Source organism: Dermacentor andersoni, chromosome 6, assembly GCF_023375885.2.
Source record: "Dermacentor andersoni chromosome 6, qqDerAnde1_hic_scaffold, whole genome shotgun sequence".
Taxonomy (NCBI): Eukaryota; Metazoa; Arthropoda; class Arachnida; order Ixodida; family Ixodidae; genus Dermacentor; species Dermacentor andersoni.
The window spans coordinates 3,745,844-3,762,760 of NC_092819.1; the positions used below are offsets into that span (position 1 = coordinate 3,745,844).

Below are 16,917 nucleotides of genomic sequence, written 5' to 3' on the forward strand. Positions count from 1 at the left end.
CTGTCTCGTGGCAGCACACAGGTTACTAAAGTGCATAAAATGCTTGAGGCGCAGTGCTGCAAAAATAGTGTATTTCTACCAGTAACTAACAAGTCGCCAACTAACAGTAGTCTCTAGTAGCGGTGCACTATCATGTGTCTGTTCCCCTTGCATCGTTGACACCAGCAGGCACTTTGATTTCCATACCACTCAGTTCTTTGGTCAGGTACACTTGGCAGCCAAGTCTAGACCTGGAGGAAGAAACAGGTTCTCTGATAAGGGCCAGGATACAGGAGTGCACATTGCAACTGGATTGGTTCTATGTGATTATGCAAATTCCAGTCTCACATTTTCATGCAATGCTGTAAGAGTTGCATTATAATTGGCTGCCTGGTTTTCAAGTACATTATTAAAGCCACCCCTTTACTTTAAAAGCCTTCACACCAGCTACAAATTTATACCTAACTGTCCATAAGCTTTGAGGAGAACTGTACATAAAAGAAAAGGTGATGCACAATAGCACCTACACCAGTCTCGCAATGCAAGGCTGTATAAACCCAAGCCTGCAGCAAACCTTTGTTACTAGTTTACCAACCTTGCCTCTTGCCTGACAAGCGATTTATGTTAACAGGTCACCACTTTATAAGGTTTCAGGATAACGCCAGGTTATGGGCACAAGATTAGAAAGACGTCGGTAAACTGGCATTGTTCTTGAAAAATTTTTAGATTTAGTTGCATGCTTCAAGAATCTATTTTCAGGTGCAAAGGATTAGGAAGCTTCTCCAACCAGAAGATTGCAAAAAAATAATTATAATCAAGGCATTGGAACTATAGGAGCTTTTCATTCATGCTTGACTGACGAGACTCAAAAGCACAGGTTTTGCCCAGACGGTGAGCTGGCGCCAGCTCCATTTGTATCAGTGCTCAGGCCTCCTGCATACGAGAGGCTGTTCTCTGTGTTTGGGGCAGTCTCTCATTTTTGAAACTCTGCACAAAAAGCCCACCTAGAGGAGCAAGCACCTACGCAGCTCGATTTTAGTTTTACGCTCCAGAAAAGCATTCTGGCTAAATTTCATGCAAATTGATCATGTGGAATAGTAATAACCATGTTTAGAATGCACAAGCATTCTTTTAATGTAACCTTACATCACATGCGCAAAGCTTTGTAGAATGCAGATAGTAGAATTTACAGCACTTTTGTTCAGGTAAAATTTAGGAAGCCACTTGTCCATGTTCTCAATAATGGTGGTTGAGATTTCAAACATTTTCTTGAAATAAGAAAAGAATTCACCAATAATTACGATATTCCCTAATGCAAATTTGAGTGCAGCTCTATGCGTGTTCTCATATTGGGATATGTTGGCTGGTGCAGACTGTCTCGTGTGGCACGTTGTAAATGGAGAGAAGTGCGGTGCGACTGCTTTACTAATCTGCAGATTGCGAGAGCCAGCGCATGGGTGACACGTGGGCACTATCCACTGCAGCCGCCACCAGCAGACCTCCCAGACGACACGTGCTACTGTGGTGCCATCTTGTAGCCATCATCACCGCACTGTGCGTTTACCACACCCCCCTCCACTTTCCGCTGTGCCCTCCTTGCGTGTTTCTCCCACTGCCCTCTGCGCTCGTTTTCATCTTTCGCTATGCTGGTTTGCTCGGCTATGCCGCCAAAGCTTGTGGCAGTAATGGACGCCCAAGAGCTGTGCTCTTAAATTTAATTTTTGTCTCATTTGCAATTTGTTTCTATAAGGGGCAATACAGGCTATTTTACAACGATCTCCTAGTTCTGGTACGAAGCCCAAACTTTGCACAGGAGACCACACTTTTTATTTTATCTCCCAGGGCACAGAAAAATCATTATGACCTATTGAGAAAATAAAAACATATGAAAATAAGAGATTAACTTCTATATTTAACATATATGTCATCCAGTTAGCTTCATAAAATCTTGTGGAAGCAACTCCCCTAAACATGGTGCTGTCGTCTCCAGTTAATACACCTTTTCACTTCATTTGAGCGCATGGGAAAGTCCTGGTGAGAAACCATTCATTGCTAAGAAGGAAAACTTGTTTACTTTGAACACCAAAGCATGCATACCACTTCAGTTAATTTGATCTCTGCCAGCCCTACATTATGCGCATAGCAGTCAGTAAAAGCTTATAAAGAATAGATTCTGCAGACACCGGTAGCGATTCCCTAGGCGTCTATGGTGACAGCAGCAACCTGTCCTGCAGTGATGTCTTGCGCTGCGCCCTGGGTGATGTCGCTTTTGAGTATTTTGTCAGTGCTGACAAGTGTTGGAGGTCTGTGGTCCCCTGACTTGTAGAATTGTTATATACTGCATTGACGTAGTCTGTCAATGACATCAGACTACTTCAAGCAATAAAAAAAAGGAGAGAGAGAGATTTGAATGCATTTATTTTGCCGCCATTTGTTAATTGGAACTCTCGGAGTATTCAACAAAATGTTGCGGTCCCTCAAGGGTCGCAGTAACGGCAGTTGACTGCGCTACTGGTAACTTGGGCAAATTCATTCCTCCGGTGCAGAATGAGGACTTGTACATTCAGCTGGTCCCTATCATACTCCAACTTGGGACTGCAATGATGCAAAGCTCACTCTAGATTGGTGCCAGAGAAAGTATGCCCGAGCCAAATGTTCAATGGCTCACCCAGTCAGAGGACAGAAGAGGGAACACATCAGCACTTCGGTTGTAAACAAACATGGCGGACAGGCAGGGTGCGCACATGACACCACGCCAACGGTAGAAGCTGCAGCAGTCTCATGGCCAGACCTTCATTAGATCTCTTGGTCGCGCTTCCAAGGCGAAGGTGAGAGCACATTGGAACGCTATATTTCTACCAGCCAAATGTAACGCACGCTGCCAGAGCTTTGGAAAATGACCGTGTCAGTGTACCATTAAATTGTCATCTCAAGGCCATAAGTTACACAGCGATGAATTCATCACGCAATGTGTGTAGCATTGTCGAAAAAGTATTGCGCCTCCTAGAACATAAGCAACTCCCATTCACAAGTAGGAGCCCCCAGAATGTTCTACACAGCTTCAGTCCCTTTTGTTTTCACAAGATGCAGCGAATTGCAAGCAGGCTTCATGGTATACAAGCACAATTTGCTATGGGATTCCAGTAGCAGTTGGTGCTTGAGGGGGGGGGGGCTCAAGTGACAGCTGCAAGTGTAATTACCCAACAGACCAGAATTTCCTTCTAGTATAGTGTAGTTGAGATGATTAAAAAGAAGATAGCAGAGCATGGGCGTAGGCCAGTTGGTTATTCATGATTTTGGGAAGTTACCGCAAGAGACGACAAGACTTGAATAAAGGGACAACACAAGCGGTGTTGTCCCTTTCTTAAAAGTCTCGTGGTTTCTTGTGGTAACTTCCCAAAATTATTAAAAAGAAATCCATATTCATTGCTCAAGCTTTGTGGTCGATTATGGTTTTCCCTACTCCAGTTTCGCTGTCACACAAAAGAGAAAGGGCACTTAAATCAGGGAAAATGTACTTCCTTCTATGAACACTGGAACAGCATCTGCCGAGAAAGGTGTCAACAGCATTACGTTTCACACAATCCATAGGCAAGGTCCAGCATGTCTAGCTCCTCATCTGAAGGGTTCTCCTTGAGCCTCTCGAAGTCCTCAGGTTTGAATATCAAGTGGCACGTGGAGCAGGCCAGTGTTCCTTCACAAGCACCTGTAAATGGACATTTAAATGCAGTGGTCGCATACAGTTGAGAAACCGCATGCTGGCTTGGATTTTCTTGAGGTGCTCATAGTTGACCCCAGATAAAACTAACGCATTTGTTGAGCATATCTTTGCTACATTAGCAGTTCGTTATAATTGGGCTTGGCCTACAAGGTAACAATAAAGAACTGAACAAGGTGCAGAAGGGGACGCTTTACACCCAAAAATGGTGCACACCACGCTTATTTGTCGAAATCAGTGATTGAGCTTCACTTAGGTTCTGACGACCCAATAATGCCACTCTACAAGTTTGTCAAGCTCTTGATGGCTTCCTAGGTCAAGCCTCTTGCATGCACAAGATGCTTGTGCAAGGCTATGAATATTAAGGCAATCAATATTAAGACCACTGGAGATTCATTTGAGGGATCAGTAGTTTCCTACTCTATACTGAAGCTTTCCATATGCGGAAGTCGTACTCTATGCAGAAGTTGTTTAACCTGTTCAAGACTTCTCCATGAGAGATGTTCTTGGAGATGTCTACGCTATAGTTACCTGCAGTTGAGAAGGCCTGCATCGACTACCTGTGCTTTGTCCCACACTAGGTCTTTGTAGATGTTGAGCAGACGAAAATGCTAGCGTAGTGAAACAGATTATTATTTTTGCAGGCTTCCCATAAGCGAAACAAATGTAATTGGCTTTAGTAAGCATTACCTTGCCATTGATGTGAACATTCAATGTCATGGCACTCGCAAAACGTTGGAATAGGGCGTCATGTGGCCCGACATTAACCACCTCCTAAGTTTGCAGTGGCAGTTTTTGCTTATTGTAGCCCTTCCTTTTCTCCTTCAAAATGGCTGAGCTCCTTAACTTTGCTATGAGCTGCATAGCTATAACAAAGCTAAGTGTTTGTGTGGCGTAACTATGATGGCAGTGCATCCACAAGCCTTAAACTAAAAAGAAAGGCTAGAGATAAAAGTGAAGCACTGTGCTGATTGGCTTCGTCGTGTTGGATGTGCTGTGCAGTTGTCTGCCTTACCTAGGCTCACCACAGCATGACCACACTGTGGTCCATTCCGTTTGTTGTAACTGAGCAGGCTGTGATAAGTTGGCTTGAGTGTACCAAAATGTCATTAAAGGGGCCCCGAAACAATTTCTGAACATGGAAAATACTGCTAATCTGTAGAAGAGCCTGTGAACTTGTGGGCCAAATATTACTGCATTGCATGCAGCAGGGAATTTGCACTCTCTCATCAAAAACAGTGAGAAATCGCTTGTTCTCGCTTCCACAATGTTATCACGCAGCACTATAGCAAGCTGGTAGACCTGCCAACAGCTATTGGCTCATTTCGTGATCACGAGAACATTCTCAGTAATATAATAATCACTGATTTTGAGTTTATTAAATGAAACATATATGCCTGTGATCTCAAAGAGAAAATTCATTTCATCTTGGCACTTATAGTTCTGCATAGCTGCCTCTGCTGTGCAGGGCCTCCGAGATAGCAGCGGCGTGCTGTGAAGCATAGTTTACCGTGACCACTACAGGGTGCCACAACGAACCTTCTTGCTATTGGGGCACTAACTTTTGAGTGGGGGTTTGCCCCTCGTCTTCTCCTTAGTGCAGCTTCCTGCGCGCAAGTGGAGACGCGTGTCAGTGCGATAGCTCCACATATACTTGAAGGATTCGAAAAATGTTTGTGGCATGAGACTTGTGAAATGACGTCCTTTAATAGTGAGGCCATTCTACAATTAGAAAAATGTTTCATGGCCCCTTTAATACAGACTCAACATAAAATGGTCATAGAGAACTATAATTTTAATATGAATAACACATTTTGCTAAGTTTAATACACACAAAAATGCGAAATTTGATTAACAATACAAGGAATGCAAGAGCAACGAGGGAAGCTTGGACAAAAATAGACACAAGGTAGGGAAAAAATTCGGCTGCAATCCATGCTGTGAAAATGGTTGGCCAGCGAAGCTGTGGTATCACCTGATCTGATAGACCAATGTGACATACCCTTCAACGATTGAGCAATGCACTACATGAAATGATTGAGAACAAAACAGTTATCTAGCCTGAGCACGACGCTGTTGTTCATGTTGACGTTGCTGTTCCCGTTGCTGCTCATGATATTCGTGTTGCTCTTCATGGCCTTCCCATAGCGCTATCGCAACACAAATGAAATCAGTTACTAGGCGGGTTCTTCTCTTACGTGTGAAAGTGTAGTGACGTCACTCCTTGCTTCATATGCTAGAGTTTCCACCTCCTGGAAACTGCAGCTTATGCAACCGTAATCTTTACTGGGAAATGCATGCGGCGAATGCCACATGCTTCGCATTGTTCGAACATGCCCTATCATCTCGCATGTGGTTTTGACACTAGAAACAAATACTGGGATGTGTCTTGCATACATAATTCCAATGGCAATAGCACTTTTCACTTCAATTTGTGGAATGGCCTTCTGTTGTTCAGAGCCAGCTTCGCTGTAAGAAGTTTTGAGATACAAGATACCAGCATGTTAATTGCAGCTGATACAGCACTCACTATTGTATTAATTTGTATAGACCTTTGCACCGGAAGCCTCGAACCAAAGAGTCGGAAACGGATATCAGGCCCCCAGTAGCGAGAGTACATAGCTAGCGTCTCATAGTTGCCCTCTCTTGCTGGACTGTCACGCGCGCAGTTCCCGCATTGACTGCACGACATTTTTGCGATATTAAGCTTATCCGCACAGGCTATGCGAACGTCGGGGCAGCACTGCGCTGTGTATGGTTGTTCGAACAACCAGAAGAAGCACAATGCAGCAAGAAAAGTGCAGTGCAGCACGCACAATCTTCTGCAAGAGGACTGCGGCTGCAACATGTACCTGTTGTATCGGTTTCCTGCCAACGCGGCACTGAAGCATCGCTGGATTAGCGCTGTAAATCGTAAGGGATTCGTCCCTATACGGAGTCGTCGCGCGTCTGCTCGATTCATTTTATCCACGGGAAGCGGACACCTAAGAATCCAGAGCCAATGCTTCAGCTCAGATACGCGAGCAAGGCAAGGTGCGCTGTGTGCGTGTCTCCATCGCCAGCCCCCAATATTTAGATGGGTTGTAAGTATGCAAATATGACGGTGGGTGCCCGATATCGACGGGTGCCTCAGAACCAGGCGGCTAGCCGACAGTGGCTGACGTCGATGCCGTTCTGCAATCACACGGACTGATTTGCAGCCACGGGTGCTCAAAACAGGAAAGTATTCGCCTTAATGCGTAAAGCGGCACCTCTCAACACTGGTGATACTTGCACTAAAGGTCCAAAACGACGCTGAGGAGACTTAAGACACGGAGAATCAGGTGAAAGCAGCTCTAGGGCTGAGCTGACGCTTCGCCATCCGACAGTCACGCGCAGTCGTATACGGCCACTACCAGCAGGAAAGTTTCCGTCTCGATGCGTAGCCGATGCCTCTCGGCACTGGTGAGAATAGCACGAAAGTGGCAAGACGACTCTGTGAAGGCGGAAGATACAGAGAAACACAGATATGGATAGCAAACAACGTTTTTAGATCTGTTTGTTGATAGCAACAGCAGCGCTGAGCCGGCTGAGGCTGTCAGTATGGCATCGCTGAGCCGGCTGAGGCAGTATGGCATCACCGCCAAGCAGACGCTAGGCAGCGCCGGTAGTCCAAATATGGTGGCGCCCGTGGAAGCCTCAGTGCAAAGGTCTATAGAATCTGTATCTTATTATAGCATATTTGTTGGGGCCACTGTAAAATTATGAGAGCTGGCTTGCTAATTTCTGAACTCTTGTAAAGTGACACTGGTTCTTTTTAACTTTCCATGCTAATAACAGGGGAAACACAGGGAAGGCGGGAGATGGAAATTCAAGACGAGCAAAATGAGAACAAAGTAAACAGGGCAGCCAAGTTTCAACAAGTGGACTTGTCTTTCCCACAGTGACTTGAAAAAGACAAGTCCACTTGTCGAAACGTTGGCTCCCACTTTTACCTTGTTATCATTTTGCTCATCATGCTAATAACAGTGGCTTATAGGAGCAGCTTGTTGGGCAAGTTGATACATTATTGCATGGTAGAATGTTGCCATAACTATTTTTTTTTCACATTCTATGTCATTATTCCGCAATAGTCTATGGGGCTTGCAGTACTCGCACAAGGTTAATAGAGATACACTGTGCAGCAAGGCGCTACCCTTATACAGTCGAATGCTTCTACAGTGAAATGACTTTGTGGAACCACCAAGCACACTTCAGAGCACTTTATCTACTCCATCGCTTCTAACTCCTCCTCTTCATCTCTTAAGCTGTACCCCACTACTTGCTCATGTCTAAAACCAGCAACGTGCCAGAAGAAAAGTCTGCCACAGGTGAGATTCCCCTGCGGAGAAGTGCGCATGGTCACTTAAAGAGGTGGTCAGATGGAGGTGTTGATAATGGGAGCCGGTTTGAACCTTGTGATAGCATCTGTGTCTTCACACCCATTGCGCAGGATTGCAAAATGGTGTTCAGAACCTCTCACGGCGGGAAAAGGACCGTCCTAGCAGGGCTGAAGAGAACGATGAGGCATGTCAACATGGACAAAAACGTGTGAGGATGCTTGCAGGTTTGAGGGCAGGAAAGTGTCGTGGTTGTTCGTATGAGCAGAGGTTGGCGGTGGACGCAAGTAGTGCATTAAAATGCATAGACGCTGGACAGAAGAAGATGGATCCAAAAAATTCAGTGTAGATACGGGGTTGACAAGGTCACCGGGCAAATGGAGGGTGCAGCCGTAAACCGTCTCAGCTACAGAGCAGGCGAGTTCTGGTCAGAGTGTTGACCGAAGGCGGAGCAGCACGATGGGAAGGTGCAATACCCAATCCTCTGCATGAGGCTGAGTGGCAAGTGCAGCTTTCAAGTGTTCATGTAGCCTCTCGACGATGCCGTTGGATGCAGAATGGTAAGCAGTCGTGTGAATGCATGCACAACCCAGAAGGGATGTTGCAGACATTAAAAGTGCCAACTCAAACTGTCTGCTTCAAGCAGCGGTTACTGCTGGTGGCACACCAAGACGCTAATCCAGGTAGACAGAAATGTGTCAGCAACTGTCTCCGCTGTTATGTCAGGCATTGGAGCTGCTTCAGACCACCGTGTGTACTTATCAATACATGTAAGCAAATACTTATAACCACAACATGGTGGCAAAGGGCCAATAATGTCCAAATGAATGGTGTTGAAACATGCATCGGGGACAGGGAATTTTCCCAATGGAGGCTTGGCACGTCATTGCACCTTGATATGTTGACACGTTGTACAAGTGCAAACCCAGTCGCATATATCAGCGCATATGCGCAGCCAAACATAATGTTCGGTGATAAGGTATTGCACGTATGCCTGGATGGCAGATGGAGTGCAGTGTACTACAGGAATGTAAAAGCCGAAACAAGTGGTTTTTGGTCGGTAACAGTGCTGGGCAGTATCGAAGATATATGTACCTTAGATACCTTTTGCATATCTTGAATCTGTATCATGATACGCCTGGCAAGAAGTGTATCAGTATGTGTCTTTCCAACACACGAGAGAATGTATCATGTATCTTAAGATACAAGACACTGCTATCACAACATCACCATGCAAAAATATTAACGCTGGCTGCGCTTCACTTTACAGGCTGATATTGCTGCCACTAAGCCACTAGAATAAAACTAAAGGCAGTGACAGTCTTTTATCTTTCTGAGGAGCACTCCAGCGATGGCAGGCTATGAAGCCTGTGCATCCCTATTGATGGAGCAGAGTCACGTGGTGCCACTTGCGCTGTCTTGACAAAAGCAAGTGCGCAAACGTTTGCGCACAGCCTTTTGTTTTCTTTATTTTCGTTTTTCACGGACAAGGTTGCACAGCGGTATTTGTGCCATCGTGCAGAGGCTTCTTATTGACGTTCTTGTAATTACGTTCTTGTAATTACAAATACCAGAAACAAAATCCGCTGAGTGCACAGCACATAAACGGCTTTCATGCCAAGTAGCTAAAGCAACCCCAACAAATTGTTTCGGAATGGATATATTATACTTTAGTCAAGAAAGCCAAAAAAATTTTGTGATACTAACAGACATTTCATTCAAACGAAACAAGATTGGTCGAAGTTAAGAAATTTCCAAGAAACATTTTTGTGCATATGTGTTCTGCTACATGATATAGATCTATGATAAGAAATTCGCGAATGTATCGAAGTATCATATCACATACAATAACTGTGGTAGTATATCGTATCTGTACCTGAAATACTTGTTGCTCGAGTTTCTTGCATCGTATCACGATACAATTACAAAGTATCTTGGCCCAGCCCTGGTTGGTAAGAATTATAAATTGTTGCCCTTCAAGGAAGTACCTGAAATGCCTCACTGTGAGGTAGGCCGCAAGGAGCTCCAGTCCGAAAGTACTGTATCGGCGCTCAGTGTCGCGTAACTTGCGGGAAAAGAAGGAGATGGGCGCCCACGCACTATTAATCGACTGACGAAGAGCAGCTCCCATGGCTTCTGAAGAAGCATCCACCATAAAGCTAGAAAGAATGGTCTGTGAATGGTGATGCAAGAGGGCGGCTTGTGCAAGTTCGGTCTTAACGGCGGCGAAAGCTTGATCAACGACTGTGTCACAAGGAAGTGCAGTAGACTAAGCTTTCAAAATGGAAAAGAGTGCTTCAAGAGGCTGCACTAACTTACAACATGCAGGGATGAAATGGCGATAAAAATTGGCGAGTCCGAGAAAACGTCGCAAGCTACGTGTGGACCTTGCTGGTGGGTAGTCGATGATGGCCTGAACCTTGTCAGGCAGTGGAGTGATGCCATGATTGGTGATGTGATGTCTGAGAGAATGAATCTCCGGAACCCCAAACTGACATTTGCCAACATTGCTGACGAGATCGTAATCACAGTCGAGTGAAAAGTTGACGTAGATGTGCTTTATGGATTTCAGCATTGCTGCTGGCAACGAGATCATCTATGCAGGCGAAACAAAATGGCAAGCCTCTGATGACTTCATCTATAATACGCTGAAATGTTTGAGCTGTGTTGCACAAACCGAAAGGCATGCATAAAACTCAAAAAGGCCAAATGGGGTAGTTATAGCAGTTTTTGGAATGTCTGCTGGCTCAACGGGGATCTGGTGATAAGCTTTCACTAGATAGATTTTCAAATATATATTGCTGTGCCGGTTAAAAAGGCAGTCCAATCCTGAATATTGGGTAGCAGGTATCGGTCGGGAACAGTGACCGCATTCAGAGCACAATATTCACCACAGAGCCGCCCAGTTATTGTTCTTCTTAGACACCATGTGTAGTGCTGATGACCACGAGCTTGACGACAGACGAATGATATTTAGTGGCAACATATGCTCGAATTCATTGCGGGCAACTCAAAGTTTATCAGGACCGAGTCGGCGAGGGCGGCAGTGAACGGGCAGGCCTGCAGTAACAATACAATGGGTTACAGTGTCGTTAGGGGTTTTATCGATCGGAGACTGTGCAGTAATCTCAGGAAACTCGTTGAGTAGAGCTGCATGTGGCGAAGTAGGCAGTTTAATGAAAGTAGGGTTGTAGCACGTGACAGAAAACCATTGACTGATAGACCCGTGATGTTATCCACCAGGCGACAGCAGCTCATGTCCATGAGCAGATGAAATGGCTTAAGAAATCAGCCCCTAAGATGGCATGGTGGACGTCTGCTATCCAAAATAGCCATGGCAACCTTCTCTTATGATCGAAATCGAGGGTAAAAGACTTCTGTTCGTAAGTTGCGATGACAGAAGAGTAGATAGCTTGTAGGGGAGTTGACTTTGCACGGAGATGTTGGTCAGCTTTGGACGCAGGGATTGTGCTGACCTACGCACCAGTGTCTCCCAACAAATGCAGTCCGTGGTTCAGTCGGTTATATGGAAAAGCTGGCTTGATGTATGGTCATGATCGCCCGCCACTGTTGTTGATGATCGGCCTGAGCGTTCCCCGTGTGCCACAAACAGGGGGACACACATTGACGAGCTGCGGCGCGACAATGGCAGTGGTAGTAGCACAGGCCCTGTGAGGAAAAACTGTGCTCAGGTTGTTGAAACGGCTGTTGCATAAAAGGTGGCGGAAGAGGCTGATGAGTTAAATAGGGTCGGTCATTGAAGTTGCAGGTGTTGCACAATTCCTAGCGCAAGTCGGCAACTTGAGATGCGAGCTCTTTGACTGTTTCCCAAAGGGAATCCGCTTCAGAAAGTGGAGAGCTACGAACAGCATTTATGACTGCTGGAGTGACGTCTATCATATTGTTAGCCAGTTCGGCGAGTTCCAACAAGGGCTTATGCTTAGCTGTGACGAGAGCCATGTGCAAGTTGGACAACTAGCGTAATATGGCCATGTCCAACGAGTCCAGTTGGTCACCAGTGAGGTGCTGCAGGTGATGTATGTAGAAATTGAGTTGGACTCTTCGTTGTTCAGGAGCTGCTGAATATGCCGATGCGCGGGCGAGATGAGATGGCGAAGAAGAGCCTCTTTGATTGTCGTATGTGGCGTTTCCTGATGTGGCTGGATAAAGACGTCACGTATCTTGGCGATGGTCTGTAGCGGCAAAGCTTCAAGTAGAAGTTCATATTTGCAAAACTCCGACATGACGTGATGACTGCAGAACTTGTTCTCAACTTGTATGAACCATAATGTGGGATCGGCGAGCCATAGCTGTAGTAGTGTAATGGTAGCTGTACCTCCTGTAAAACCTGTAGGAGGTACTTGACCAATTGCAGAGGTAGTAGGAGCGGAGTTGAGGTCTTCTGGAGTCCGGGTTTGATCCATTGAAGGTTGTGTTCGTAGTCTGGGTCACCAGTAACTGTGGAACCACCAAGCACAGTTAAGAGCACAGGGGTCTTATTTTCATGACCCTTCACTTGATCTACTCAATTGTTTCTAACTCCTCTTCCTCATCTCTTAAGTCGTACCCCACTACTCGCTCATGTCTAAAACCAATGACGCGTCAGAATAAGAAGAAAAGGTTGCTACAACGTGTATAACAAATGATTTATTACGTCCTGTTGAATTCCCATCTTTCATATTTATTGTGGACAGCTCTACACCAACGACTACTACAATCAGCCCCGACGGCTGATTTGCTGCTTTACAATGAACTCTACATAGTCGTGTCGCCACTGCCCTCCACAGACGTCACTAAAGTGCGCTCTGCACAAGTGCTAACTACAGCATTAGCGGTGCACTTGACCAGCGTGCCAATATCAGAAGTAGTCATGCTGCACAGCTGTAAGAATCGCTAGACTCGTATGGTACATTACATTAGCAGCGTACAATGCTGTAATGCAGCATAGGAGTGATGGCTGACGAATACATTGTCATTGATGACGACGTGATAACATAATTGTAACTGATGACCGATGACGTCTGCAATGCTACCCAAGGCGAAAAGGACACGATTGTCAAGGAAAGCAACAGTAGTAAAAATTTTGTAAACAAACCCAGAATTCTGAAGGCAAGAGAGGCAATAGTGGCATTCAATGACATGCAGCTTTACTTGGCATAGTTCCTGCATTTTTTCACAGAGCACATTGTAAACCTAGGTGCAATAAGGTTGGTTGCAGTTGCACAATCTGCCAGACAATGTGCGCACAAAAAATTGCGACTTACTTACCAAGTCTCTCTTGCATTCATGTTACTGAACGTTTTCTTTTGTTGTTTAATGTGCTTAGCCTATGGGAGCTCTATGGGAGTGGTACAGTGCACAACCTTTACAACAAAGTGACCTGCATAATGAAGATTTTTGGAGGTCCCATGCACTTTATTATAAAGGTGTTTATAGTTGGTAGGAGAGACTGCTCTCAAGCATACCTGCTAGCTAGTCTGCATTGGAACGTGTTGTGAGGGGGGTGACAATCACAGACTAAATATGGGTGGTACAAAAAAAAAAGACAGGCTGCACCAATAATGGCATTGACATTTTTATAACGAAATGTTTTCCACATGCCTAGTAATCTTTGGCATAGCAAAATTCAGTGCCTGCAAAAAAAAATTCAAACTAAAAATCCATTTAGTAGTAGCTAATAGCAGCTGGAGCCAGCTCATAACCTGTGTGATCGACATGCAGTGTCTGGCACATTAAATGTTACTTCAAATCTTTCAAAGCTCAACTTTTTCATGTGCACTATTATAATGCAGTGGATTATAGTTTCCCATCTTAAGATGAAGTAAGCAGCATTTAACAAAAACACCATTATGCACACAGAATTTGTCGACTGTCCACATCAGGTTACCAGAACAGCGAAACGTCAGTATCACGACAAGAAGGTGTAAGCCTAAATGAATGATGAAGACAGTTCTCCAAGCTATCACAATGAAGCACAAAGCTTACTTTAGCACAAAGTTGGGAAAAAGAATCAAGAGAGCAAACAGTTGGGAAAATTTCAAAAGGTGTTGTGTTCAGGACACCTCATAACAATAGCTGTTAAAACAGGCCTTTGGTAGATATGAGGGAAGAATGATGCAAGAACCACATTTAAAACAAATACACATTTTTTGTGTGTCTAGGTCGAATGCAATGGCGTTTTCCCAAGTTCGTTTATGTACCTTTGTAATCAGCGTTCATAGAGCACAGTGAATAGGTTTATCTACAGTTGGACGAAGCACTTTCGATCACGATCAATCCCAAATGGGATCAAATTAATCGGATTGTTATTGGCTCTTATGTGCAAGCTGAGTAAGGGAGGCAATCATGGTCAAGAAACTCGATCCCAGCTGCACTCAATCACAATCGAAAGTGTCATGTGTGACCAGGGACACGTGCATTGTGAAGGAGTCTCAAGTCCGGACCCCGGCTAGCTAGCCCTAGCCTGTCCTGCACTTGACTGATACACTCTAGCTTCACTTCAACCCCTTCCTTCATGGCAATGTTGATGCTGCTGTTTGGTGCATGGGCTTAAGTGACACAAGCCCCACCTCCTCCTCTTCATTTCATATTTTGCTGTGTGGGGCATTTGCAGTGGTGGCATTGCGCATTCCACACTTTATGTTGCTAGGACGGTGTGTCACGTCACGGCGTATGTGCTTCTTAGCTTGATTCTCTGGCTGGGAGCTGCGCTGCCTCGAGAGGGAGGGCACACAGTGTTTGGTTTCAAACGTCAGCTGGCTTGGTGGCGCACAGCGCTGTAATGTACTTTTCAGACACAATGGTCAGTGCATAAAGTATGCACTGCTCTTGCCAGTTTAAAGTGGCCATACCTAGTGAGGGGCCCTTAAACGAAGCTTAAAGGTCAACTAGCTGTGCACACTGCCAGTGATGGTATTGTAGAACACTTTTTGCTTTCATTAGGTCCTTGCCAGGCAAAGAAATTTATGCCGACTGTCACTTATGCAACTATACTCAGCTGTCCTGTCGAAATTTTTGTCAATTATCAAAAAGACATCACTAATCACTTTATTTGGCGACTTCCCTTGCCTTACTATGGTGCTCCTTTGCATTCTTATGAGAGGGTGTGACATCATTGCGGCAACTCCATCGCAGTGGCCAAGATTTGATCCCGCGACCTCATGCTTAGCACTGCAACACCATAGATATAGCCAAGCCACCACGGCGGATGTGGATTTTGCAACAGGAGTATTTTGTGTGTTAAGGTACATGCAATACTGTAATTGAGAGAAAAAAAAGTGTCTCTTTACAACCACTGCCTGTCCAGATGGCGGTACCAGAGTCCTTTGAACTTGGCAAGTTTTGATAATGTTTTGATAATAAAAAAAATTCTTTGAAATCATGAATGAAGTACTGGTGCTGTTTCGGTACAAAATTAAGAAAGTGGAAATCTGGCTTCGCTTTCTGTTTCAGTAGTCGAGCTCCATCATAGCCGTGAAATTAACAAAAATTTAGTTTCTATATACGTATTATCAGTCTTAACTGATTCAAGGTTCCCTTTACAATGTCCCTTTCAGATAGCATGTAAGAGCCCTGAACAGTAAGTAGCTTGCACATGAATTCTGAGACGTCACTAGTTAGGCAAGTCTCTGCCACACAGAGTGAGAAGTGGCACTGATGTATGCATGAGTGATGCATGCATCAATACGGATTAGCATCTTTTTCAAGGATGCCATGAATACATCTGGCGGCCAGTATTCCCTCTGCCACAATATTTTGTGCTAGAGCTGCACGACTATTTTGAAACATTCAAATAAAGCATTTAGCTGGCCAAGCCATGTACAAACTTGATAAACCACACCTTTCTTATGTCGAAATTCTCTTGTTTGTCATATATATATATATATATATATATATATATTACGCGGTAGCTCTAGAATATTTTCGCATCATAAGCTGGCGCATCGGATTGGCGCGCTGCTTCGCCGTATCTGGTCATTCGTTAGCACCGCGATCCTTAGTATTCAGATGTGTGATCATTCTGGAAACGGCAAAATTTTACTTAAGCGTGCCCCCCCAAAAATTGCTACGCCTGCGAGTGTGCAAATCATCAAATCGACGCTTCACACGACTGCGCACCGGCCGACAAAACGGCGGTGGAAGCTTGACTCACCGAAACCATCGAAATCAAGGTGGTTGTTGATAATGACATCCAAGAGACTGTCGCCTACTTTCCCTACTGCGCTGACTTTTTCGCCGCTTTCCCGGACAAAGGTTACGTCAAAACTGTAATGCAGAGAAGAAAGAAGAAAAACAACAGAGCCTGCTACATTCAACCGATAAAACTTTTCGAAATGTCCCTGCTCTAAACAGGTAGAGCCAAGAAAGAGAAGCGTATTGAGCTTGTTTACTCAATTATCGCCCTTTGACGTTACTGAACCTTGCCTTGGCTTTATCAGCAGCTCCAAACGATCTTCCTAGGACAAGACAAATCATCCGCTACGCTAATTAAGTACGCCCACAGAGTAGTAGTAATAGAGAGCGTGAAGCAAACGGAACCTGCGTAGAGAAATGACATGGTAATGAGTAGAAATAGTGGCTTACGTTTCTTTTCTCCTGACGGGAAACGTGGTAGCAATGCACCGGTTTGATGCGAGCGCCGTTGTGCCATGCAAACTCATTAGGCATGAGATTTTGCTATGGTGCTTCGTGCCCCATGCGACGGTGAACTTTGCAAGTCCTAACCGAAGGAAGTGCGACATGACTCTTTCCACAGTAATCGGCAGGTTTTCCAGACACATGCAGAAGGATACGGTGATTGAAGGACGGTGCGAGGTGCGTGTGTGTGAGATTAGAGATCAGCATCAGTATCGTATATGGGAT

At 44.9% G+C, this 16,917-nt stretch overlaps 1 protein-coding gene across 2 annotated transcripts; it reads right to left on the reverse strand.

Moving 5' to 3' along the window:
- Positions 1-54: 54 nt before the first annotated feature.
- Positions 55-16,904, reverse strand: Fdx2 (Adrenodoxin-like protein 2, mitochondrial Ferredoxin 2). Of its 2 annotated transcripts, none has more exons than XM_050170312.3 (4): positions 16,639-16,904; positions 16,208-16,320; positions 3,553-3,685; positions 55-230 (listed from the first exon to the last, which is right to left on the reverse strand). In XM_050170312.3, exons 1-4 carry the CDS (start codon positions 16,833-16,835, stop codon positions 131-133), a joined length of 543 nt encoding a protein of 180 aa, XP_050026269.1. In that variant the 5' UTR covers positions 16,836-16,904; the 3' UTR covers positions 55-130. The 2 variants fall into 2 exon arrangements, with proteins under 2 accessions (XP_050026269.1, XP_054921728.1); XM_055065753.1 differs by lacking the exon at positions 16,639-16,904 and adding an exon at positions 16,475-16,545.
- Between the last annotated feature and the right edge of the window lie 13 nt (positions 16,905-16,917).